General features: G+C 38.7%; 1 protein-coding gene across 10 annotated transcripts in view; it reads left to right on the top strand.

Moving 5' to 3' along the window:
• The window catches only part of LOC132404288 (sialate:O-sulfotransferase 2-like), a 530890-nt gene that overhangs the window by 484695 nt on the left and 22323 nt on the right, over window positions 1-23872 (top strand). The window contains exons 9-11 of one of the 10 annotated variants that reach the window (XR_009515487.1): window positions 23125-23151; window positions 23238-23259; window positions 23644-23755. The exons of 5 other annotated variants lie outside the window; for them this stretch is intronic. Coding sequence is in view for 1 of the 5 variants with exons in the window: in XM_059988465.1 (XP_059844448.1) it covers window positions 23125-23129 (5 nt within the window). In the remaining 4 variants the exon portion in view is untranslated. Of the gene's footprint in view, window positions 1-23124; window positions 23152-23237; window positions 23756-23872 lie in introns of all 10 variants that reach the window. 4 more of the 10 variants (XR_009515486.1, XR_009515484.1, XR_009515485.1 and 1 more) reach the window with 4 other exon arrangements.

Below are 23872 nucleotides of genomic sequence, written 5' to 3'. Positions count from 1 at the left end.
TGAAATACTTGAGGCATGCTTTATAGAATACAGTTGATTTCAATATAGTGACCTCCATTGTAGCTTAGCAGTTTGTGTAATGCTTTACAGCACCAGCAATCAGGGATAAAGGACTGTGTTCGTGGGTGAGAAGCAGGAATAGGACTTGTTTTGCTGCTTGTTGTGATCTGTGTTGTTCTGCCAAGCATTGTGGACATGGTATGTTGGTACAGAGATGTGTAGCAACACTTACAAGCTGCCCCTGGCACATCCTGGATGGTGTTGTTTGAGATTGTTCAATGTAATTTCCAGTACACAAGCATAAAGGGGGACAAAATAATTGCTACTCTGGATCTGATGCAGCACAAAAAGAAACACAATAACATAAAGAACATAATAATAAATAAAGCAATAAATATAAATATATAAGATAGCTTATTTACATAGATTGATTGATCGTTTGTCCCGAAAGTGACACTAAGCACAGATATGTCTGTACATGAGGTTAATGCATATGTCTCATTTCACTGTACATTTCGATGTACATGTGACAAATAAACTTGAAATCCTAACTTCCTACTGCTGTCTGTATGGAGTTTGTATGCTCTTGCTGTGACCATGCTGGCTTCCCCCCACATTCCAAACTCATACCAGTTATCGTTAATAAATTGTGGGCATACTATGTTAGTGCTGGAAACATGGTGACCTGCACATCATCAGACTCTGTTGGTTGTTGATGCAAATGACACAATTCATGTTATGTTTTGATGTTTTCATGTGCATAGGACAAATAAAGCTAATCTTTAAACTTTAACCAGACCTGCAAGCAGGTGCAAGATCACCAAGGTATTTGAGAATGATTTTCAGACAAAGTTCTGTGTTGACTGAAGGAGTTGTACACCAGAGGTTATTTATTAGCACTTAAGAAAACCAGGAAAAGTGCTAGATAATCTTACCATCTTGTTCCCAGTCAAGATTAGCTTTAAATCCCCACATAGCCTCTGGTTAGGGAGAGATCCACTGTTTTGCACCCATGCAGCTTTTGAAAACAATTTCACATTAATTAATCACAGCTTCAAAGATGCACAACTCGAGGTTTCTCTTTCCCATCCCATGTTGGCACGTTGGCTTTATCTCAGAATGGTGTGCATCATTTTCATAAACCGTTCATCTTCCCTGAAGTATCTCAAAATGGTGGTTACTGTACTCAAAAGGACAGATGGTGTCTTAATCTTCTAGTAGTTTTAAGCTACTTTGCCAAATAAAGAATTTTAAAATATGAAATCAATGCTTGAAGCTGTCATAGGAAACTTGAATTACATTCAGTGAAGTTGTCCTTAGACCATAAGAAATTGATAATTATGAATTGAGTGCTATATTTTGATGAAATCTAGTGCTTGAAACATAAAAATCTACAGCTGTCCCACTCTTTGCCAGGGATGTCAATCCAGACCAATGTTATATAGGCACAGGCGATATCAGTTGAATACTTAAGTCTACATTTAAGTTAGAGGTGGCACGCTGCTGTAGCAGTGCCAGCAATAGGAATGTCAAGGTTCATTTCCTGCCACTGTCTATAAGGTATTAGCATATTCTTCTCATGACCTCATTACCTCATTAATTTTCTCCAAGTGCTCTGGTTTCCTATCACATTCCAAAGACATACAATTAAGGTTTGGGTTAGTAAATAGTGAGCATTTTGGTGCTGGAAACCTGGTGGCATTTGTGGGCTGCCTCCAGGACATCCTCAGACTTTGTTGGTCATTGACACAAATGTTACATTCCATTGTATGTTTCAATAACCCTGTGTGGCTTTGATATGCTTTATGTGGAGATGGCAGAAATAGGCAGCTTGCCACATTGTCAAGTAGATATATGTTTTATAACTCCAAAACATCAAGCTAATTGCAAGAAAAAGTTGGGAGACCAGGAGAATGTGTCTTAGTTTCATTTTTACTCTAAGTGACGCACATACGTTTGATATGGTGGCATGATGACGTATGACATTCACACAGCATAAAACCATAAAATACAGGAGCAGAGGTAGGCCATTCGGCCATCGAGTCTACTCTGCCATTCAGTCATGGGCTGATCCAATTCTTCCAGTCATCCCCACTTCCCTGCCTTCTCCCCATACCCATTGATGCCCTGGCTAATCAAGAACCTATCTGTCTCTGCCCTAAATGCACCCATTGACTTGGCCTCCACAGCCACTCATGGCAACAAATTCCACAGATTTACCTCCCTCTGACTTAAAGTAATTTCTCTGCATCTTAGTTCTAAAAGGATGTCCTTCAATCCTGAAGTCATGCCCTCTTGTCCTAGACTCACCTACCATGCAAAATAATTGTGAATCTTCTCTGAACCCTCCAATGTCAGTGTATCCTTTCTAAAATAAGGAGCCCAAAACTGCACACAATACTCAAGTGTGGTCTCATGAGTGCCTTATAGAGCCGCAACATCACACTCCTACTCTTATATTCTATACCTCTGGAAATCAATGCCAACATTGCATTCACCTTCTTCATCACCAACTCAACATGGATGTTAACCTTTAGGGTACAAGGACTCCCAAGTCCCTTTGCAGTCTGCATTTTGAATTCTCTCTCCATCTAATTAATAGTCTGCCCATTTATTTCTTCTACCTAAGTGAATGACCATACACTTTCCAATGCTTATATATAACCCATAATGAACCATTCAAACTTTATCATTTTCATTGTGTTTCAAATAGATAAACATAACAATGATAATAATAGATTGGGATTACGTTAATAACGGTTAACGTATAGATAAACAGACTCCGAATAACATGTAATCTAAGCCTCCCAATCTCTTAGTAACTAAACATGAGGAAGATTCAAAGAAAAAAGAGTTTTACAAGAGAAAAGAAATAATCCCCCTAAACTAACAAAAAAAAACTAAAAACAAAACAAAACGAAAGCTGTGCTGCCATATTTCATCAGTTAAAATTGGTATTTGTCATTAGCTCCGCTCCTCTATAAATGAACAAAAAGTTATTGAAAAGCATTCACAAAAGGTCAGCTTACATCAAATGAAAATGTTGAATAAATGGTCTCCAAGTTTCTTCAAATTTAACCGAAGGGTCGATAGTCCCACTCTTAATTTTTTCCAAATTTAAATATGTTATAGTTTGGAAAAACCATTGAAATGTAGTACGGGGATTAGAATCTTTAAATAAAATGGACCTTCTGGCTATCAATGTAACAAATGCAATCAAACAGCAAACTGAAGGGGATAATTGACTAGAGTCCATCACTGGTAATCCAAAAATTGCAGTAGGATGAGGTTGTATATCAATACACAAAACTGCTGAAATAATATCAAAAGTATCTTTCCAATATTTCCCCAAAAGAGGGCAAGACCAGAACATATGTGTCAAGGAAGCTACTTCAGACTTACATCTGTCACAGACAGGATTTATATGGCAATAAAAATGAGCTAATTTATCCTTGGACATATGGGCCCTATGATATGGGCCCTTTGATACCTTAAATTGTATCAAAGCATGTCTAGCACACATTGAAGAAGTGTTAACTAGTTGGAGAATTTTCTCCCATTTCTCTATAGGTAAAAACACCTGAAGTTCTCTTTCCCATTCATTCTTAATTTTATTAGATGTACCTAGATGTATTTTTGTAGTCAGATCATAAATAATTGCTATTAAACTCTTCTGATTGGGGTTTAAACCTAAAAAATTTTCTGTAATTTCAGTTTGATGTGATATCAGAAAAGTAGGTAAAATAATATTCAAGAAGTTTCTAATCTGTAAATATCTGAAAAAATGTGACCTAGGCAAACTATATTTATTAGACAACTGTTCAAAAGACATGAGACAGTTATCCATGAATAAGTCACGAAAACATGTTAGTCCCTTCGTTCTCCATAAAAGAAAAGCTTGATCAATTCTGGATAGTTGGAAGAAAAAATTAGATGTAATAGGACTTGATAGTATAAATTTATTCAATCCAAAAACTTTACGAAATTGAAACCATATTCGTATTGCATGTTTAGTTATTGGATTAGTCATTTGTTTATTCAGTTTAGTAAGTGCAAAGGGAAGTGAGGCCTCTGAAATAGAAGACAATGAGAACCCCTGTACAGGTTCACCCGTCGTGGACAATGAATTTCATCCAGATCTTGTGTCCAAAACATTAAATATCGAATATTAATTGCCCAATAATAGAATCTTAAATTCAGCATTGCCAAACTGCCCTCCTTTTTTGATTTCTGTAAATATTTCTTACTTAACCTAGGATTTTTATTCTGCCATATATATGAAGAAATATTAGAATCAATAATATCAAAAAAGGATTTAGAAATGAAAATTGGTACCATCTGAAATAGATACAGAAACTTAGGTAAAATAATTATTTTAATAGTATTAATTCTACCAATCAACGATAAGGAAAATGGGGACCATTTAGTAAGCAGTTGTTTAACATGATCAATTTTAAAGTTAACTTTAAATAGATCCTTATGCTTCTTAGTACTTTTAACACCCAAATAAGTAATCAGTAACCAGTCTGAATGGTGATTGTCTATAGATTGGAGCTTGCATATTTAATGGGAAAAGCTCACTCTTATTAAGGTTCAATTTATAACTGAAAAGGTACTCTTCAGGCTTATTCAGAAAGTCTGAAGGCATAGGATCCAGGGAAGTTTGGCCAGGTGGATTCAGAATTGGCTTGCCTGCAGAAGGCAGAGGGTCATGGTGGAGGAAGTACATTCAGATTGGAGGGTTGTGACTAGTGGTGTCCCACAAGGATCTGTTCTGGGACCTCTACTTTTTGTGATTTTTATCAATGGCCTGGATGTGGGGGTAGAAGGGTGGGTTGGCAGGTTTGCAGACGACACAAAGGTTGGTGGTGTCGTAGATAGTGTAGAGGATTGTTGAAGATTGCAGAAGTGGGCTGAGAAGTGGCAGTTGGAGTTCAACCCGGAGAAGTGTGAGGTGGTACACTTTGGAAGGACAAACTCCAAGTCAGAGTACAAAGTAAATGGCAGGATTCTTGGTAGTATGGAGGAGCAGAGGGATCTGGGGGTACATATCCACAGATCCCTGAAAGTTGCCTCACAGGTAGATAGGGTAGTTAAGAAAGTTTATGGGGTGTTAGCTTTCATAAGTTGAGGGATAGTGTTTAAGAGATGCGATGTAATGATGCAGCTCTATAAAACTCTAATTAGGCCACTCTTGGAGTACTGTGTCCAGTTCTGGTCACCTCTATATAGGAAGGATGTGGAAGCATTGGAAAGAGTACAGAGGAGATTTACCAGGATGCTGCCTAGTTTAGAAAGTATGGATTATAATCAGAGATTAAGGGAGCTGGGGCTTTACTCTTTGGAGAGAAGGAGGATGAGAGGAGACTTGACAGAGGTGTACAAAATATTAAGAGGAATAGACAGAGTGGACAGCCAGTGTCTCTTCCCCAGGGCAGCACTGCTCAGTACAAGAGGACGTGGCTTTAAGGTAAGGGGAGGGAAGTTCAAGGGGGATATTAGTGGAAAGTTTTTTACTCAGAGAGTGGTTGGTGTGTGGGATGCACTGCCTGAATCTGTGGTGGAGGCAGATACACTAGTGAAATTTAAAAGTCTACTAGACAGGTATATATTTAAGGTGGAGAGTTATATGGGAGGCAGGGTTTGAGGGTTGGCACAACATTGTGGGCTGAAGGGCCTGTAATGTGCTGTACTACTCTATGTTCTATGTCTTCCAGCTTCATCGAGTTCAGATATTTGCTGCTGTTGTTTTTCACTCTCCTGCTTAAGAGCTCCCAGTCTGCTTTCCTTTAATAATAATCCTTTAATAATTATTTTTTAATAATACTTCCAAAGTAGAATATTTTTTAATCGAATTTATCATCCAGGAGTTTCGACATAGCTTCCAAAGTGACTGGAGATTGTTTAAGTTGTTTAGAATAACCTTCTTTCCTTCCACTTCCAAAAGGCTGATGCCTTTTGCCCTCTGGTATTCATTTTCAGTGATTAAAAATCAAAGTTCAGGCATATGAAAGTGTTATAAACGCTTTAATATAGATAGTGACAGGGTGGTAAAAAAAAATTGAAAAATGAATGAACTAAAGCCAAAATACAACTTAGTCCATCTAGTGCTCCAAGAGAATTCCCCCCATTCAAAATAACAAGAATGTCCAATCAAATAGTACACCTGGAATCTTACTGAAATAATACATACATAACAATGCCATGTAGATCCTACACTAGAGTAGTTTGGCTGGAAGGGCATCTAGTTGTGGAGTGCAGGTCATCAATTGTACAGCTGGGTTGCTGACTGCTCCCCAATTGTATCAATTGATCTCAGCTTTTCTTGACACCTAGAGTGAATGGAATTGACTCAAGATAAACATTTGTAATGGTAAGGATCACAGATAGGAGTCAGGATGGGTCATCTTTTTGGCCCTTATGTTTGGGTGTAGCTTTAGCCTTGTTTTTAATCTAGACCCCAGGTCATTGGGAATGGACACATTCCAGGAGCCTCCTCCACCCACCTTTTAACTATGTGCCTTACACCACCATTGATGATTAAATGCAATAGAACAGCAGAGTTTCATCTGATCCACTGGTTAGAGTTGGAATTGCAATTGGAACTACAATTAGTTTGTTATTATCACGTGTACTGAGGTTCAGTGAAAAACTTGTCTTGCATACTGTTCATTGAGATCAGATCAATACAATAGTGCACTGAAATATAACAGTAACTGTGCAGAATAAAGTGTGAGAGCTACAGAGAAATAGTAGTGCAGTAAGCAAGTGCAAGATCGTAAAAAGATAGATTGTGATGTCAAGAGTCCATCGTACAAGAGGTCTGTTCAGTAGTCTTGTAACAGTGGGATAGAAGCTGTTCTTGAGCCTGGTGGTACCTGCTTTCAGACTTTTCTATCTTCTGCCTGATGGGTGGGGAGAAGAGAGAATGACTGGGTAGGGTGAGGTCTTTGATTATGCTGGCTGCTTTACCATGGCACACGAAGTATAGAGAGAGTCCACAGAAGGGAGACTGGTTTTTGTGATGTGCTGAGCTGTGTCCACAACTCTCTACAGAGCAGTTGCTGTAGTTGCATTCAGACAGAAGGCATTGATAGAAATTGGTTGTGAGATCACTTAGTTCTGCCTGTTGCATGCTCTTCTTGCTACATAGCAAGTATGTAGTCCCAAGTTGCAATTTCACCACAACACCTGCCATCACCTCATTCAGAGATGTCCAAGTCGTGCACCTTCCTTTTTTAATTCAGCAATTTTCCTGCTAATCTTGATAAGTTATCAAGAACTGAAACGACACACTGGAAGCCTGGAGACATGGCACAACCCCATGATCAACTCCATTGCTTGCCTCCGATTATGGTGCAGAGCAAAGTTGAAGCTGATGAAGACGAGAGCAGGGAACATGGTGGGTGTTCACTCGCTTTTCCTCATTTTTTCACGTGTGTTGGAAGATAGATGTTTTCTTGAACAGGTTACATGGTGTTTCTTTGCTTTGTGGCTGCCTGCAGGAGGATGAATCTCAGAATTGTATTCTGTGTACATACTTTGATAATAAATGTCCTTTGAGTAGACTTTTAACTTTGACTTATGATTCAACTGCTTCACTTCCCTTGGTTCTGTCAATTGATATTGTTTAAAAACAAGTTTTTTTTTCCACTAATTGGCTCCAAGAAGAGTATTTCTTTATAATTGGTTCTAACTCTTGAACTGCTATCCCTGGTTGCTGGGACAGACCATCCATATCTGTCTGGTGGTCACTAAGGCCCAGGTGCTACCTGGTTTCAAACTAGTCAAGGTTCCCCTAATTAGCCAAGGTTGATGGTCCCTATGCACAAAAGCTCATCTCTATACTAAAGCCAGGTTAGCCACTGGGCCTGGCTTTCTGTAATTAGGTGAATTTATCTGTTCCTGTAAGATGTGGTACATTTCCAGATATCACTGATCAAAATTCTTTTCTAGCCAGCTCAAAGATTCTGCTGACACTTGCCTTTAAATTAAAAGCATGAATTCTCTCTGTACTTTGCTGCAGACTGTTTTCTATCTACTGTTAATCCATTATGGTTCCATAAATCTGTCTTACCAATCAATATAAACATGAAAGCAACCTGATTACCTTTCCTGATTGTAGTTGTATTAGTTAATTCACTATCCAGGCCATGCTCCCTTCTCCCTGCTTTCATTGGAAAGAGGTACAGGAGCTTTAGGTCCCACACCACCAAATTCAGGAACAGTTATTACCTGTTAAACATCAGGTTACTGAAGCAGCATGGGTAACTTCGCTCACCACAACACTGATCTGATCACTGAACACAACCTATGGACTCACTTTCAAGGGCTCTACAGCTCATGTTCTTAATATTATTTATTTATTTTTCCTCTTTTTGTATTTGCACAGTTTGTCTTCTTTTGAACATAGGTTATTTGTCAGTCGTTTTGTGTAGTTTTCACTCATTCTATTGCATTTCTTTGTTCTACTATGAATGCCTGCAAGAGAATGAAACCCATGGTAGTATCTGGTGATAGATGCATACTTTGATAATGAATTTACTTTGAACTATATCTAAATAATAGGAAATTAAATTGTAACCTAAAATCCAAAGGCTATTTCCAGCCTTTCTATTCCTTTGACTAGAGACAAGGACAAGGTGACTTAAGTTCAGATCTGAAAGGGATTGAAAAGGTTGAGGAAGAGATATTGTTTTCACTCTTTGGAGAATACAGAAGTAAGAGGGAAGGTTAAAGTAGGAGCCAGATCATAAACAAAGGGAAATAGTATCCCCAAAAGGATGAGAAGCCAGCTATGATGAAGGATCTTGACCTAAACAGTCAACTGTCCACCCCTCCATAGTTGCTGCCAGACCTGTTGAATTCCTCCAGGTTCCTTGTGTGTTGCTCCAGATTTCAAACATCTACACTCTCTTATTTCTCCATTCTCTGGGTGGTGACCAGTCCTGTACAGATTTTGAAAAATGTCAAGAAAATATTTTGGTTCCGTTTATGAATCCAAGGCAGAAAGTCAGAGTTTAAACATAGATCAGCAATGATCATATCATTCAAGAGATGGAACGGTGTCTTTTTACTCCTATGTAGTCACTCAGTTCTTCTTCTCAGACACCAGTTTCTGTGTTGTGGTGTCAGTAAATTATAGAATCATTCAAAACAAAAGATCTTTGTGTCCATGTCACACAAACAATCCCACCAGGATACACAAGAGACTACAAGTACAGAAATCCGAAGCAATAAACAAAGTGCAGGAGAAAGTCAGGCAGCATCTATGGAAGGAAAGAGACAGTCAATGTTTCAGTTGAGACCATTATCTGAACTCTTCATCTAGTCTAGATAATGGTCTCAATTTGAAATATCAACTGTCCATTGACTCAGCATTTTGTTTGTTGCAAACAATCTCAATTCCCTGCTCTAAAACCATAGTTAATTCTCTTCTTAAAGGTGGTGAAGACTTCTGCCCACATCACCTTTTCAGTACATGCTCCAAGCCCTCACAACTCGCTGGATAAAATTCCTCTAATCCTTCTACCAAATAACTTACACCCTTATAACCTCTCATTATTGACCTCTGTACCATGGGAAATAAAACCTTCCCTTTCATACTGTCCAGTGACTCATAACTAACCTGTCTACTTCGCACCAAACACTACAACTTTAGCCTGGGCAGTCTTCCCCCTCATAAATACAATGCTATTGATATACTATTATCACTTGTGCTATGATGCAATGAAAAGCCTGTTTTGCATACTGCTTATCCAGATCTAATCATTACACAGTATATTGAGCTAGAACAAGGTAAAACAATAACAATGCAGAATAAAGTGTAAAAGCTATTTAAAAAGTGCAGTGCAGGTAAAGTGCAAAATTATAGTGAGATAGATAGTGAGGCTAAGAGTCCACCTTATTGTACAAGATGTCCATTCAATAGTCTTATAACAGTGGGATAGAAGCTGCCCTTCAGCCTGGCAGTATGTGCTTTAGGCTTGTGTATCTTCTGCCTGATGGGAGGGGGAGAAAAGAAAATGTCAGGGGTGGGTGAAGTCTTTGATTATACTGGCTGTTTTACTGAGGCAACAAGATGTGTAGACAGAGTCCAAAGAGATGACTCCAAGTTTGGTTGTAAAACTCTCCTGTGCACCCTCTCTAGAACTGTCACATCCATTCTCTGGGTAGTGACTAGAATCATACACTATCTGAAAAGCACTGGACTCCTGTAACCCTGATCACTTTAACATTCACCTAAATGCCTCTGTGTTGACTTGAATAGGATTTAAACATCTGAGCTACTTTGCCTTAGGAGCAGGTTATTGAATTATGCCCTGGAACACTGCCAAATCAAGAGAAAGTCTCAAGGGTTTTTTCAATGATATACACAATTGAGCTGTAAGCTTGTTAGAAATTAACTGTAATTCATTGAGCTATGCTTTCAGGATCCCTTTAAATAAAGAAACAGAATATTTCATTAAACTATTAAAGTAAATATTAACTGAGGTGAAATACATTAATCAAATCAAGAAAAGGGAATTGAAAGTTATTTCTACCATCTTTGGCACAGGGGGCTGAGACTCATCCATAACACTGCTTGGAAACTAGATGGATGTAGGTGTCATATAAACTGTTGCTTGGTTAATCATTATGATTAAGTTTTCTTCCCTCTGCATTGGAATCTCATGGAATATGCTGACCATTCAGCCCAACTAATCTCTGCCAGTCTTCAGGCTCCTCGTCTATCTCCACCTTTAAGCAAGTTAATCAGCATTAGTGAGTTGTGCGCATGCTATGTAGGTGTCAGAAGCATTGTGACACTTGCAGGCAACCCACAGCACAGCCTTGGACTGTGTTGCTCTTTGATGGGAATGATGCTTTTCACTGTATAATTTGATGTACATGTGACAAAAAAAAATTAACTTTATGTCTGAACAACACTTTGATGTATAGATTTTCCCATTTGTTACTAAAGCCTCCTTTCCTTTCTCTGGGACCCCCTCCAGATCGACAACATTCCAGTACTATGCACTTCTAATTCTGCCTTGAGTTGATACGTTCCCTTCATCACTGACTGCCAAGGTCTGAGCTCTGAAATTCTGTCATCCATCTTCACCCCCTCCTCACCTTCTTCCTGGAATGCACCTCATCTTCTTGGGCATCACCTTGGTAGACTTGTCTAATAAATAGGCAGTACAGTAGCATGGCGGTAGCGTAACACTTTACACCACCAGCAACCTGGGTTCAATTCCCACCACTGACTGTAGGGAATTCTGTCTTCTCCCTGTAACCACGTGGGTTTCCTCTGGGTGTTCCAGTTTCCTTCCACATTCCAGAGACATACTGGTTAATAGGTTAATTGATCACAAGGTGTAATTGGATGACATGGGCTCATTAGGTCAGAAGGCCTGATGGCTATGCAGTATAAATAAACAAATAGGTGATGCCTAAAAATGGTGTCATCCCTCATTAAGGAACTCCATCATCTAGGATATGCTCCCTTCTCATTGCTACCATCAAGGAGGAGGTATAGGAGCCTGAAGACACGCACTCAAAATTTCAGGTTCAGCTTCTTCCCCTCCATCATCAGATTTCTGAATGGACATTGAACCCACAAGTATTCTGTTTCCTCTCTTTTTGCACTGCTTATTTAATTTGATTTTCTTTTTTACTTCTTATTTTAATTTATTCTTTTTACAATTATGTATGGCAATGTACCGCTGCAGCAAAACGAGATTTCCTGACACATGCAGGTGATAATGAACCTGATTCTAAGTAAAAAAATGGTTCGGCATCAATCTCCTGTTCAGTAATGCCCCAGCAAAGAATCCGTGAGGTTGATGATGGAACTGTTTCAATAAAATTCTTGGTTCTCCTCACTTAACATGTTTTTTGGTTCTTACTTTAATATATCCTTCTTTCTGAAGCTGGTTACCCTTGCATTCATTTCAGGGTTCACTGAATTTTAAGATGGATCATTGATTCCATGGCAACAAAGAGAGGTTAAGCATCAAAGCTAGAAGAGCCAAGGATACAAATGGAACTGACTTATCAGTTAGATCACTGAGGCACTGCAATTTTGCAGATGACTGGGGGTGCAGTGGATAGTGAGGAAGGAGATCATGGCTTGCAGAAGGACCTGCAGCAGTTGGATAAATGGGCTAAAAAATTGCAGACGGAATTGAACGCAGACAAGTGCGAGGTTTTGCATTTCAGTCGGACCAACCAAGGTAGGCCTTGCACGGTGAATGATAGGCCACTGAGGAGTGTGGTAGAACGAGGGGGTCTGGGAATACAGGTACACAATTTATTGAAGCAGGGCATTACAGGTAGATAGAGTTGTAAATAAAGCTTTTTGCACATTGGCCTTTAATAATCAAAGTACTGAGTTCAGGAGATGGGAGGTTATGTTGAGGTTGTATGAGATGTTAGTGAGGTCTAAGTTGGGGTATTGTGCGCGGTTTTGGCCACCTACCTACAGGAAAGATGTAAATGAGGTTGAAAGAGTGCAGAGAAAATTTACAAGGATGTTGCCAGGTCTGGAGGTCCTGAGTTATAAGGAAAGATTGAATAGGTTTGGACTGTATTCTGATTCATTGCCCTGACCAATGAAGGCACACATACTATTTGCCTTCTTTACTATCCTATCCATTCATAAGGAGTGATCCACTCAGCCAGTCCATAATTAGCGTGGTTTATAACAAGAAGGGAAAACATAAGAGTGGCAAGAAATATCAGAAATGAATGCACAGTGGCAGAAACATGCTGAAGCAGATATTGACATGAAATTAACATTTCCACATTAGTTAGATGCTATCCATTTTAACAATCTATTTTTTTTTTTGTCATGGCTTTAAATTATGTTGATTTTATATAACAAAATAAGTTATGCTGAAGAGTCCCTTAAATTGTAAACTCTGTTATGCCAAATATTGATTGTTAAAATATGCTCATTAGACTCATCCTTGCTCTAAGGGAGCTAACTCACTCACAGACCCCATTCTGACTGGCCTCAGAATAGAGGGACATTCACTTAATTATGAAAAGGAAAATTTTCTGTAGCAAGAGACTGGTGAAATGGTTATGGGAAAAAGGCTGGAGAATGGAGTTGAGAAGGGTAATAAATCAGCCGTGATCGAATAGCAGAATAGAGTTGATGGGCCAAATGGCCTAATTCTGCTCCTATGTCTTATGGTCTTAAGTACATGTGAATGTGGCTATATATACATACATAAGATTATATAATATACAGAGACAGAGTGTATATACATGAAGTAGGTTGTAGTGAGTAGTGTGTTAGTAGGGTGGGTTAATGAAGGGAGGTGTTGATCAGCCTGGCAGCTTGGGGGAAGTAACTGCTATTGAGTCTGAAGATCCTGGCATGGATGTTGCATAGCCTCTTCTCTGATCAGAGTGGGATAATCAATAAACAGGTAGGGTGGGATCCTTCATGACAGTGCTGTCCATTTTCCAGAACCTTTCTATACATGTATGTCCTTGATTTTGGGTAGGCTGGTTTGGTCAATTTTAGCTACCTTTTGTAGAGCTGCAGTGTCCATACCACATTGTCCACCCATTCCTTCTTGGCCCAGTCACAGGAAGGTCTGGTTTGCCTTTCAGTGCTGCTCTGATCTCTGAACCAGAGTTGCTCACTCTGATGAGACTAGCAGTTACTATCAATTCACCAAGGCAAAATTCTACACTTGGCATTATTCTCACAAGCCAATTTTGCAAAGGTTTTCTGATGAATAATACGGTAGTTAGCAGGAATCATTTCCTCTGGTGAGGGAAATCCTTAAAAAAGGCAGCTTAAAATTTGAGCCAAGCTTTTGTGGAGTTCTCTATACAAAAGGTCATGGGAGTTTGGGACTCCCTCAAATGCAATGGGTCAAGTGAAAATTTGAAAACTAAGACTGTCAAGGTTTTGTTTGCTGACAGTATTAAGGAGAAATGAACAAAACTGGGTGGAATGTTGTTAATAGAGTCAAAGAGTCATACAGCATTGAAAGAGGATCCACTGTCAATGACCCATAGAACAGAACACTCCAGGAACAGGCCTTTCAGCCCACAATGCCTGTGCTAAACCCAGTGCAGAATTAAATTAAATGCTTACTGCCTGTATCTGATTTGTATCCCTGCATACCCTGTATATTCGTCTGTCTATTCAAAAGCCTCATTATCAAACAAACAAATTGATGTGTAGTTATCCTCCACTTACTGTTAAAATAATAAGAGACTAAAATTATTCAACTAATGTAATCCTTTAAAAATAAAAGAATATTGTTATCACCTTCTTCAACACGTTAAACCAATTAAAAGAAAGACTTGGGAGTCCAAAATGCGAGTCTAGCTTCAAGTGAGATGTGTACGTATCACATGGTATTGTGATGACGTATGCAATTCACACATTTATCCAAGCAGGAATCACTTTGCTTGGCATGTGAAGCTTGTGGCTGTAAAACAATCTCAGGTTCTGGGGCCTCATCCAGGTTGTAGAGTTTGAATCTGAGACTGCAAGAAGTGGTTCTGAGGTGGTAGGTCTACTAGCTGTGCCATCAGGCCACTGGGGCGCACAGTAGCATAGCAGTTAGCGGAATGCCAGTACAGTTCAGGGCATCTGAGTTCAGAGCTACTTGTAAGGAGTTTGTATGTTCCCCCCCTTGACTTCATGGGTTTCCTCCCTCCAAGCACTCTGGTTCCCTCCCACAGTCCAAAGATGTACCAGTTTGTTGGTTCATTGGTCATCGTAAATTGTCCTGTGACTAGGCTAGTGTTAAATAGGTGGGTTGCTGGAAGGCACTGCTTGTAAGAGCAGAAGGGCTGGTTCCACATTGTATCTCCAAATAAGTACATAGTGGGTCCGCTGTGACCTGACTGAATTGTGATGGAAGAGAGAGGGTGTAAACTCCAATTCCCACATTTCCAGCTCTCTTTTCCCCAACCCCATCCACCAGTGTAGAGCTGAATCCATTTCTCCAGAACCATGCACCAACCAGCAAAGCAGAATTAGAATCAGATTAATTATCACTGACATATGTTGTGAAATATTAACTCCAGCAATGGATTCCTAAGCCCTCACTGCAAAGTTTTGCCTAGTTGCTCTATCACAGGTGCAACTTCTGGCTGCTTAGTTCAGCTCTGTGGGACCTGTCTGTTCAGTGTCCTCTCAGTCTGTGTCCCAGCATGACTGCACAACTGTTGACGTTTGGTTTAAGGGAGCCCTGATTACTTAGCAGTAATGGTGTGATTCTACTTCTGATGTTAAACAGTTATACTTCCCACCCGAATCTGGCTGAATTTTGGGGAAGATTAATAAAGGTGATACAACAAAACTTTATTTTTAAACATATTCCAAATTACTGTGCTGCCCAAAGCAAGGTGGAAGTTAAATAAACTGTTGTCCATAAGAGAATCAGATAAATACAGTACTTGAAGGGAAGGAAAGCTACAGGGCTACAAGAAATGAACAGGAAACTGGATTAATTGGATAGTTTTGCTGGAGGTGTTACACAAGCTCAAAAGGCTAGACTGGTGGTTTCATTTCATGAAATATTTATTGAAGTGAAATACTTGCAGAATTTTTCCCAATTCATCATTTCCTTTTACTTTCAAGTTGAAATTCACATCAACTCAAGTTGTTTATGACTACAGTCAAGAAAGGCAGAAATGCATTGGCTGTAAGCACAGCAGATTCATTCAGATGTATCCAATATTTAGAAGAAATAATTAGATAGTCATAGTCTGCTCCTTGAAACCTTAGGGACTGGGCATCTGTCTGAGGGAGACACAAGCTCATTACCCCTGCTGTGTCCTGGTGGCTGGAAATGATCTTCCTTCTGATTGCTCTCTCTTCTGCTTTCCCCTTCATTTTCTCTCTCTTACTCTGCTCTCTCTCTCTTGCTCTCTATCTCTCTTGCTCCCATCTCTCATTGATTTCAGTCTTTTTATTGATTTTCAAATAAAGAATATACAAATCAGAGGAGGAGTTTAGCAAACAGATAATGCAAAAGACATATAAACAGCAATAAAAATACAAAAAGTATATAATGTCAAAATCAGATAGGTAAAATGTTACGCTGTTATGTACAATATACAATATAGTCAAAAAAAACTACAACTCCTCATAGCAATCATAAAAAAAAGATTAGAAAGTTTATTTGATAAACGGGGAGAAAACCCACTAACTAAACTAAAACAAAAAAAAGAGAAAGGCAAAAGAAAGAAAAAGAAAGATTGGGCAGTCCAATTGAGGATAGAATTAGAAAAAAGAGAAAGAGAGAAAAAACATCCTTCCAGTCATCTCCGAACCTTCACGGATAAGGATTTTAAAGAGAATAAAGAAAAATAAATAAATAAAAAATAAATTACATCATGTGAAAATATTGAATAAAGGGTCACCAGACTTGTTCAAAATTAAAGGATGTATCAAATGTCTGGTTTCTAATTTTCTCCAAGCTTAGGCATGACATAATGGAGGAGAGCCAATAAAAAACAGTGGGTGGGTTAGAGTCTTTCCAGTAGAGCAAGATATCTCTCCTTGCCAGTAAAGTTGAAAAGGCCTATCATATGTTGAGCGGAAGCAGACACTTTGCATGCTTCCTCTGGAATAATCCCAAAAATTGCTGAAAGTGAATTGGGTTGAACATCCACATCTATAACTTTAGATAATATTCAAAACACATCCCTCCAAAAATTGTTTAAGCTTACACATGACCAAAATATATGAGTTAGAGTAGCCACTTCTGCATTACGTCTGTCACAAATAGGGCTTATATTAGGAAAAATATGCACCAATTTATCTTTGGACATATAGGCCCTGTGTACTATCTTAAACTGAATTAAGGTATGGTGTGTGCAGATAGATGAATTATTGACTAGATAATAAATTTTATTCCATTGATTATCTGAAAGTAAATGTTGAAGTTCTACTTCCCAGATGCATTGAACCCTATCATTAGGCGACATGCGAGCATTCATTAACTGTTTATAAATGATAGCTATTAATCGTTTTTGAAAAGGTTTAAGCTGAAAAATAGCATAAGCCAAATTTAAAGAGCAGGCCAAGGGGTAATTCGATAAAAAAATCATGTAAAAAATTCTTAACCTGTAAGTATCTAAAAAAATGTGTATTAGAGATATCATATTTATCCATTAACTGCGAAAAGGACATTAAACAGTCCTGTAAAAACAAATCTAAAAAAGTTTTTATTCCCTTAATTCTCCATGTTAAAAAAGCCTTATCCAAAGTTGATGGTTTAAAAAAGAAATTAGAATAAATATTACTAGAAAGTAGAAAATCATTTAATTCAAAAAATCTACGAAACTGAAACCAAATTTTTAAAGTATGTTTAACAATAGAGTTGAGAGCTTGCCGACCTATTCTGGAGAACGAAAACAGAAGAGGAGCTCCTAATAAAGAAACTAACAAAAACCCCGTTACTGAATTTTCCTTCAACTGTAACCATGAAGGACAATCATCTATATGATAAATCCAAAAAGTAATATAACAAATATTAATTGCCCAATAATAAAATCTAAAGTTTGGTAAGACCAGTCCTCCATCTTTTTCTGGTTTTTGCAATAAAAGTTTATTCACTCTAGAGCTTTTATTATTCCAAACATAAGACAAAATCAGAGAATCTATTTTATCAAAAAATGTTTTTGGAACAAAAGAGGGAACTGCTTGAAATATATATAAAAATTTTGGTAGAATAACCATTTTTATAGCATTTATTCGACCTATCAATGACATCGACATAGGTGACCATTTAGAAAGCGCCTGTTGAGTATATTTAACAAAAGGGGAGAAATTATACCTACATAGGTCTTTAAAATTTTTTATTAATTTTGATACCAAGGTAAGTGAAATGGTTTTTGGCAATATTAAAAGGTATTTGATCATAATAATCAGAATAATTATTAATAGGAAATAATTCACTTTTATGTAAATTAAGTTTATATTCAGAAAAAAATACCAAATTCTGTAAATATAGATAACATAAAAGGAATAGATTTCCTAGGATTTGAAATGTAAACTAATAAATCATCTGCGTATAACAAAACCTTATGTAATTTATCCCCTCTCTTAATACCCTGCACAGAATTAGAATCCCTAAGAGCAATAGCAAGTGGTTCTAAAGCCAAATTAAATAATAAAGGACTAATGGGACAGCCCTGACGGGTACCTCTATATAATCTAAAATAAAGAGACTTTTGATTATTAGTTATAACCGTAGCTACCGGAGCCTGATAAATCAATTTAATCCAGGAAATAAATCCTGGACCAAAATTAAACCTCTTCAAAACCTAAAATAGATAAGGCCACTCCACCCTATCAAAAGTTTTCTCTGCATCCAGAGACAACACATTCAGATTCCTTAACTGAGGGGAATAAGTGATATTTAACAATCTTCAAATATTAAAATGTGAGTACCTATTTTTGATAAATCCTGTTTAATCATTTGAGATAAAATTAAGCAAGATATTCTCAAGCCTATTTGCTAGAATCTTAGAGAGGATTTTAAAATCTATATTCAATAAAGAAATAGGTCTATAGGATACACATTCCAGTGGGTTTTTTCCTTTTTTTGGAATCAATGAAATTAGTGCCTCATAAAAAGTTTTAGGATGGTTCCCAGAAGATGTAGAATCAGTAAACGTTTGATGAAGATGTGGTATAAGCGTTTCATGAAAAGTCTTGTAAAATTCTACCATATAACCATCTGGTCCCGGAGCTTCACCTAATTGTGTAGAGGATATAGCATCTAACACATCAACATCTTGAATCGAAATTTGAGGTATGTTTAACCTTTGCAAAAATCTATTCATAATAGTAGTGCTATCAGAGAATTCAGATTTATAAAGATTAGAATAGAAGTCCATAAATATCTTATTAATTTCATAAGGATCTAAAGTTTCTGTTCTATCTGGTCGACAAATTTTTAAAATCTGTCTTCTGACCATCCCAGCCCCATCTCTCTTTCTCAGTTCAAGTTCAAAGTAAATTTATTGGCAAAGTACATACGTATAAGTCACCATATATTAGCCTGAGATTCTCCTATTTCTTTCATTCTTTCTCTATATCTTGCTCTTGCTTTCTCTCTCCCTCTCCTTTATCTCACTCTCTCTCACTTGCTTTTTCTTTCTCTCTCTCTCTATTTCTCTTACTACTATCTCTCTCACTTGTTCTTTCTTTCTCAATCTTTCTATCTCGTGCTCTTGTTCTTTCTCGTGCTTTCTGTTTCCTCCCTTTATCTATGTCTCTCACTCTCTCCCTCGAATTCTACATTTCTTTACATTAGTTTTCTTTGATCTTAATGCTAACAATCTCCTGAGTTATTTTATCTCTGCTGAATACATTACTTACCCCATTTCTACTTGACCAGATAGAAACCCTGTTTGCTTTCTCAGGGACCAACACTGATTATCAGGCACCCCAACACAAATGTCACTTGCTTCAGTAACGTGTCCTTTAGATGCTTCATCCCTTTCCTCGCTATCTCTTAACTGGTGTCCTGGCCCTAGCTTACTTCTTTCAAGTGCGTTGTTCCCATGTTCTTTGTAGATGAAAGAACACTTGATTTTTATTTTGAAGTACAGCAGGGTAACAGCCTCTACTGCTCATGAGCCCAAGCTGCCCAATTGTACCCATATGACCGATTAACCAATCAACCCATATGCCTTTGGAACGTGGGAGGAAATCTGAGCACCTGGAGGAAACCCTCACAGTTATGGGAGAACGTAACCCTATCCTTGTAGATAGTGGTGAGAATTGAACACAGGTCGTTGGTAATGTAAATTTCATTACGCTAACCACAAATCTACTGTGCCGTGCTTTTTCTATCTCAAGCTACCTGTCAGCTTCCAGTGTAACACCATGGTGCAACATAGTGCCCTGACCTTCACAGTCTGCAAGCTTCAAATCTAATTCTGCTTAGCACTGTCTTTGTCCTTAAAACCATTTTAACTGATCATCATGCTTTGCTTCATGACTTGACACCATGTTGAATTTACTTCCTCAATCTTTACAACACTGTTACATTATAACAATATAAAAACACTAAGGCAGATCCGTGTTATATTTTGTAACTTCAAAACATTAAACTAATTGGAAGAAAGACATGGGAGTCTGGGAATGCTTGGCAGGTGAGGCTTGTGGCTGTGAAAACAATCTCAAGTTCTAGGCCCTCCTCTGTGGCAGTTGTAAGAGTGGACTCTGAGACTGCAGGAAGTGGTCCTGATAGTGGTAGCCACGTTACTACTTCTTTCTTTCTGCTTCATTTTTCTTCTTCTAATTTGTGTATCTTTGTCTTGGGAAGGTGCATTTAGTTCACTGGAATATTCTCTTATTAATCCTCTATTGTTCCCTTTACCATCTGATCTCTCGTCTTGTTTTCCTCGTCCACAACATCATCTGAAGAATCTTCTCTTTTTTTTATCTCAATTGACTCCTTTCATTTTGGCCTTCCATTCACCCAGCTGAACTTGATGCAAAAATCTTAATGTACGCAGAGTAGAATCTGGTTCTTTATACTCACAAAAGCCAAGTGCTTGCAACAGTCCTGAAACTCTATACTTTCTTCCTGCTTAAGACCAAGCCAAATTTGCAAGTAACTAAGAGGAAATCGGCAGATGCTGGAAATTCAAACAACACACACAAAATGCTGGTGGAACACAGCAGGCCAGGCAGCATCTATAAGGAGAATCACTGTCGACGTTTTGGGCCGAGACCCTTCGTCAGAACTAACTGAAAGGAAAGATACTAAGAGATTTGAAAGTAGTGGGGGGAGGGGCAAATGCGAAATGATAGGAGAAGACCGGAGGGGGTGGGATGAAGCTAAGAGCTGGAAAGGTGATTGGCAGAAGTGATACAGAGCTGGAGAAGGGAAAGGATCATGGGACAGGAGCCTCGGGAGAAAGAAAGGGGGAGGGGAGGGAGCACCAGAGGGAGATGGAGAACAGGCAGAGTGATGGGCAGAGAGAGAGAAAAAAACAAACAACTAAATGCGTCAGGGATGGGGTAAGAAGGGGAGGAGGGGCATTAACGGAAGTTAGAGAAGTTAATGTTCATGCCATCAGGTTGGAGGCTACCCAGCCAGTATATAAAATGTTGTTCTTCCAACCTGAGTGTGGCTTCATCTTGACAGTAGAGGAGGCCATGGATAGACATATCAGAATGGGAATGGGACGTGGAATTAAAATGTGTGGCCATTGGGAGATCCTGCTTTCTCTGGAGGACCGAGTGTAGATGTTCAGCGAAACAGTCTCCTAGTCTGCGTCAGGTCTCACCAATATATAAAAGGCCACATTGGGAGCACTGGACGCAGTATACCACACCAGCCAACTCACAGGTGAAGTGTCACCTCACCTGGAAGGACTGTCTGGCGTCCTGAATGGTGGTGAGGGAGGAAGTGTAAGGGCAGGTGTAGCACTTGTTCCATTTACAAGGATAAGTGCCAGGAGGGAGATCGGTGGGAAGGGATGGGGAGGGACAAGTGGACAAGGGAGTCGCATAGGGAGTGGTCCCTGCAGAAAGCAGAAAGGGGGGGGGAGGGAAAGATGTGCTTGGTAGTGGGATCCCATTGGAGGTGGCGGAAGCTATGGAGAATTATATGTTGGACCTCGAGGCTGGTGGGGTGGTAGGTGAGGACAAGGGGAACCCTATCCCGAGTGGAGTGGCGGGCAGATGGGGTGAGAGCAGATGTGCGGGAAATGGGAGAGATGCGTTTGAGAACAGAGTTGATGGTGGAAGAAGGGAAGCCCCTTTGTTTAAAAAAGGAAGACATCTCCTTCGTCCTGGAATGAAAAGCCTCATCCTGAGAGCAGATGTGGCGGAGACAGAGGAATTGTGAGAAGGGGGTAGCATTTTTGCAAGAGACAGGGTGGGAAGAGGAATAGTCCAGGTAGCTGTGAGAGTCTGTAGGCTTATAGTAGATATCAGTAGATAAGCCATCTCCAGAGATGGAGACAGAAAGATCACTGTCTCCTGCACACATGCTGAGCCCGTTGACTTCATTAACTTTGCCTCCAACTTTCACCCTGCCCTCAAATTTACCTGACCCATTTCCGACACCTCCCTCCCCTTTCTAGATCTTTCTGCTCTTTTTGAAACTACAACTTGACTTTTTATTCCTTCTCTGTGCAGTCCATTTATTTTTGTCTCCCAACATGCTCTTTGAATGTGTTCTACTTTGTTGCATTCTCTGCAAGTTTCACCTTTAAATCTGCATTTGGCTGGTGTATGTAAGCCCCTGCTATAGCAGTAGCACAATTTGTTTAGCTATGCTGTTTTCTGTTGAAATGCTGCAATTTTGTTCGTGTCCACTTTCATTCCTGAATGCAACTCAATTGCATCTCTGTCTGCTGTTTCCATTAATACCGTGATCTCGGCTGCTCTTTTAAATGTAAGATGTGCTTCAGTTGGGAGTCATTTTTGAATCCTTTTTTTGTAAGATTCCACAAACTAACTGATTTCTTGGTGTATCATTAAGCCAATTATTGAACTGACAATGCTCAGGCAATCTCTTCAATTCAGACACATACACTGAAATAGACCCCCCCACCCTTCTTTTTGATTCTGCTTATGAAACCTGAAGCATTCTGCAGGATGGTGCATGGTTAGGAGGGAATGAGCTATAAAGAGAGGTGGTACAAACTGGGGTTGCTTTCTCCAAAGTGACGGAAGCTGAGAAGGGATCTGATAGAAGGATCTAAATGATCCTACATTACTTTAATAATATTAGCAAAGCTCATTTCTGTAGCTTTGGTTGGAACAGTTAAACTTCAAAGCAAACTGTATGCCATTAAACCCAATGCGCTCAGCAATGTTGGTACTCCCTTCTCATAGGCTATTTCACTTACTTCAAATTATTCTTTAATTGGCTCAGTACATAAAATCCAGTTATCTTTTGTGTAATCACACATGTCACTCTTTCCAATGCAGCCAGCCATTTCTGCTTTTCTTATGATTATTATTACCCATTACTCACTCTTTATGAACCTATGAAGCTTTCCTTTCTCTTTAGGAACCTGTTTTCTGCCTTATTTTAAATACTCAGTCATGTCCTCCCTTTAAAAGAACATGTTTTGCACTAATTTTTCTGTAATTTGTCTGTCTCTCACTGTGCTTTTTTTTAGTTTGAACATCTCACTGTGCTTCAGCAGGTCAGTAGCCATCTCAGATTTGTTTTAAAAATACTTCATCATCAATGTTATGATTGCTAACTTCAAAACATTAAACTAATTCAAAGGAAGACATGGGAGCCCTGAAAGGTGGGTCTACCTTCATGCTTACTTTAAGCAAGGTGCGTACGTATCACATGGTAGTGTGAAGACATATGCAATTCGTATATATACATATAACCTGTAATTAATTATTGAAATTAATAAGAATGCTTAATCAACCAATATATATATACAAGATTACTCAAATATTACTTAAATATTAAATACACAACAATCAGAATCATATTAAATTAGTTTTGTTTGTTTACAGCTGTTCACAGTCTAAGTTACCTTGCACATATTGTCACGATATAATCTGCATGAAAGATCAGACACTGAATGGTGGAGCACTGGTTGTGTTTTTCTAATTGCATTTGATGAAACAAACTATAAATCATCTGAGTGGGTGCTCTTGATGTTTTCTTCACCAAGATCGTAAAGAATACTTAGAACATCCAGGGTACAGCACAGAGACGGACTCTTCAGTGTGCAATGTGCCAGACTGATTAAACAGCAAGCTAACTAGTCCTATCTGCCTACAAAGGTCCGTCCTCTACACATATTTTAATTATTTGCGTGATTTGTTTTCTTTTGCAGATTGGTAGTTTGTCAATTTTTGTTTTTTATAGTTTTTCATAAATTCTATTGTATTTCCTTATTT

Source organism: Hypanus sabinus, chromosome 13, assembly GCF_030144855.1.
Source record: "Hypanus sabinus isolate sHypSab1 chromosome 13, sHypSab1.hap1, whole genome shotgun sequence".
NCBI lineage: Eukaryota > Metazoa > Chordata > Chondrichthyes > Myliobatiformes > Dasyatidae > Hypanus > Hypanus sabinus.
The sequence above is the reverse complement of the archived record's forward strand: the minus strand, read 5'-3'. Positions and strand labels throughout refer to the sequence as shown.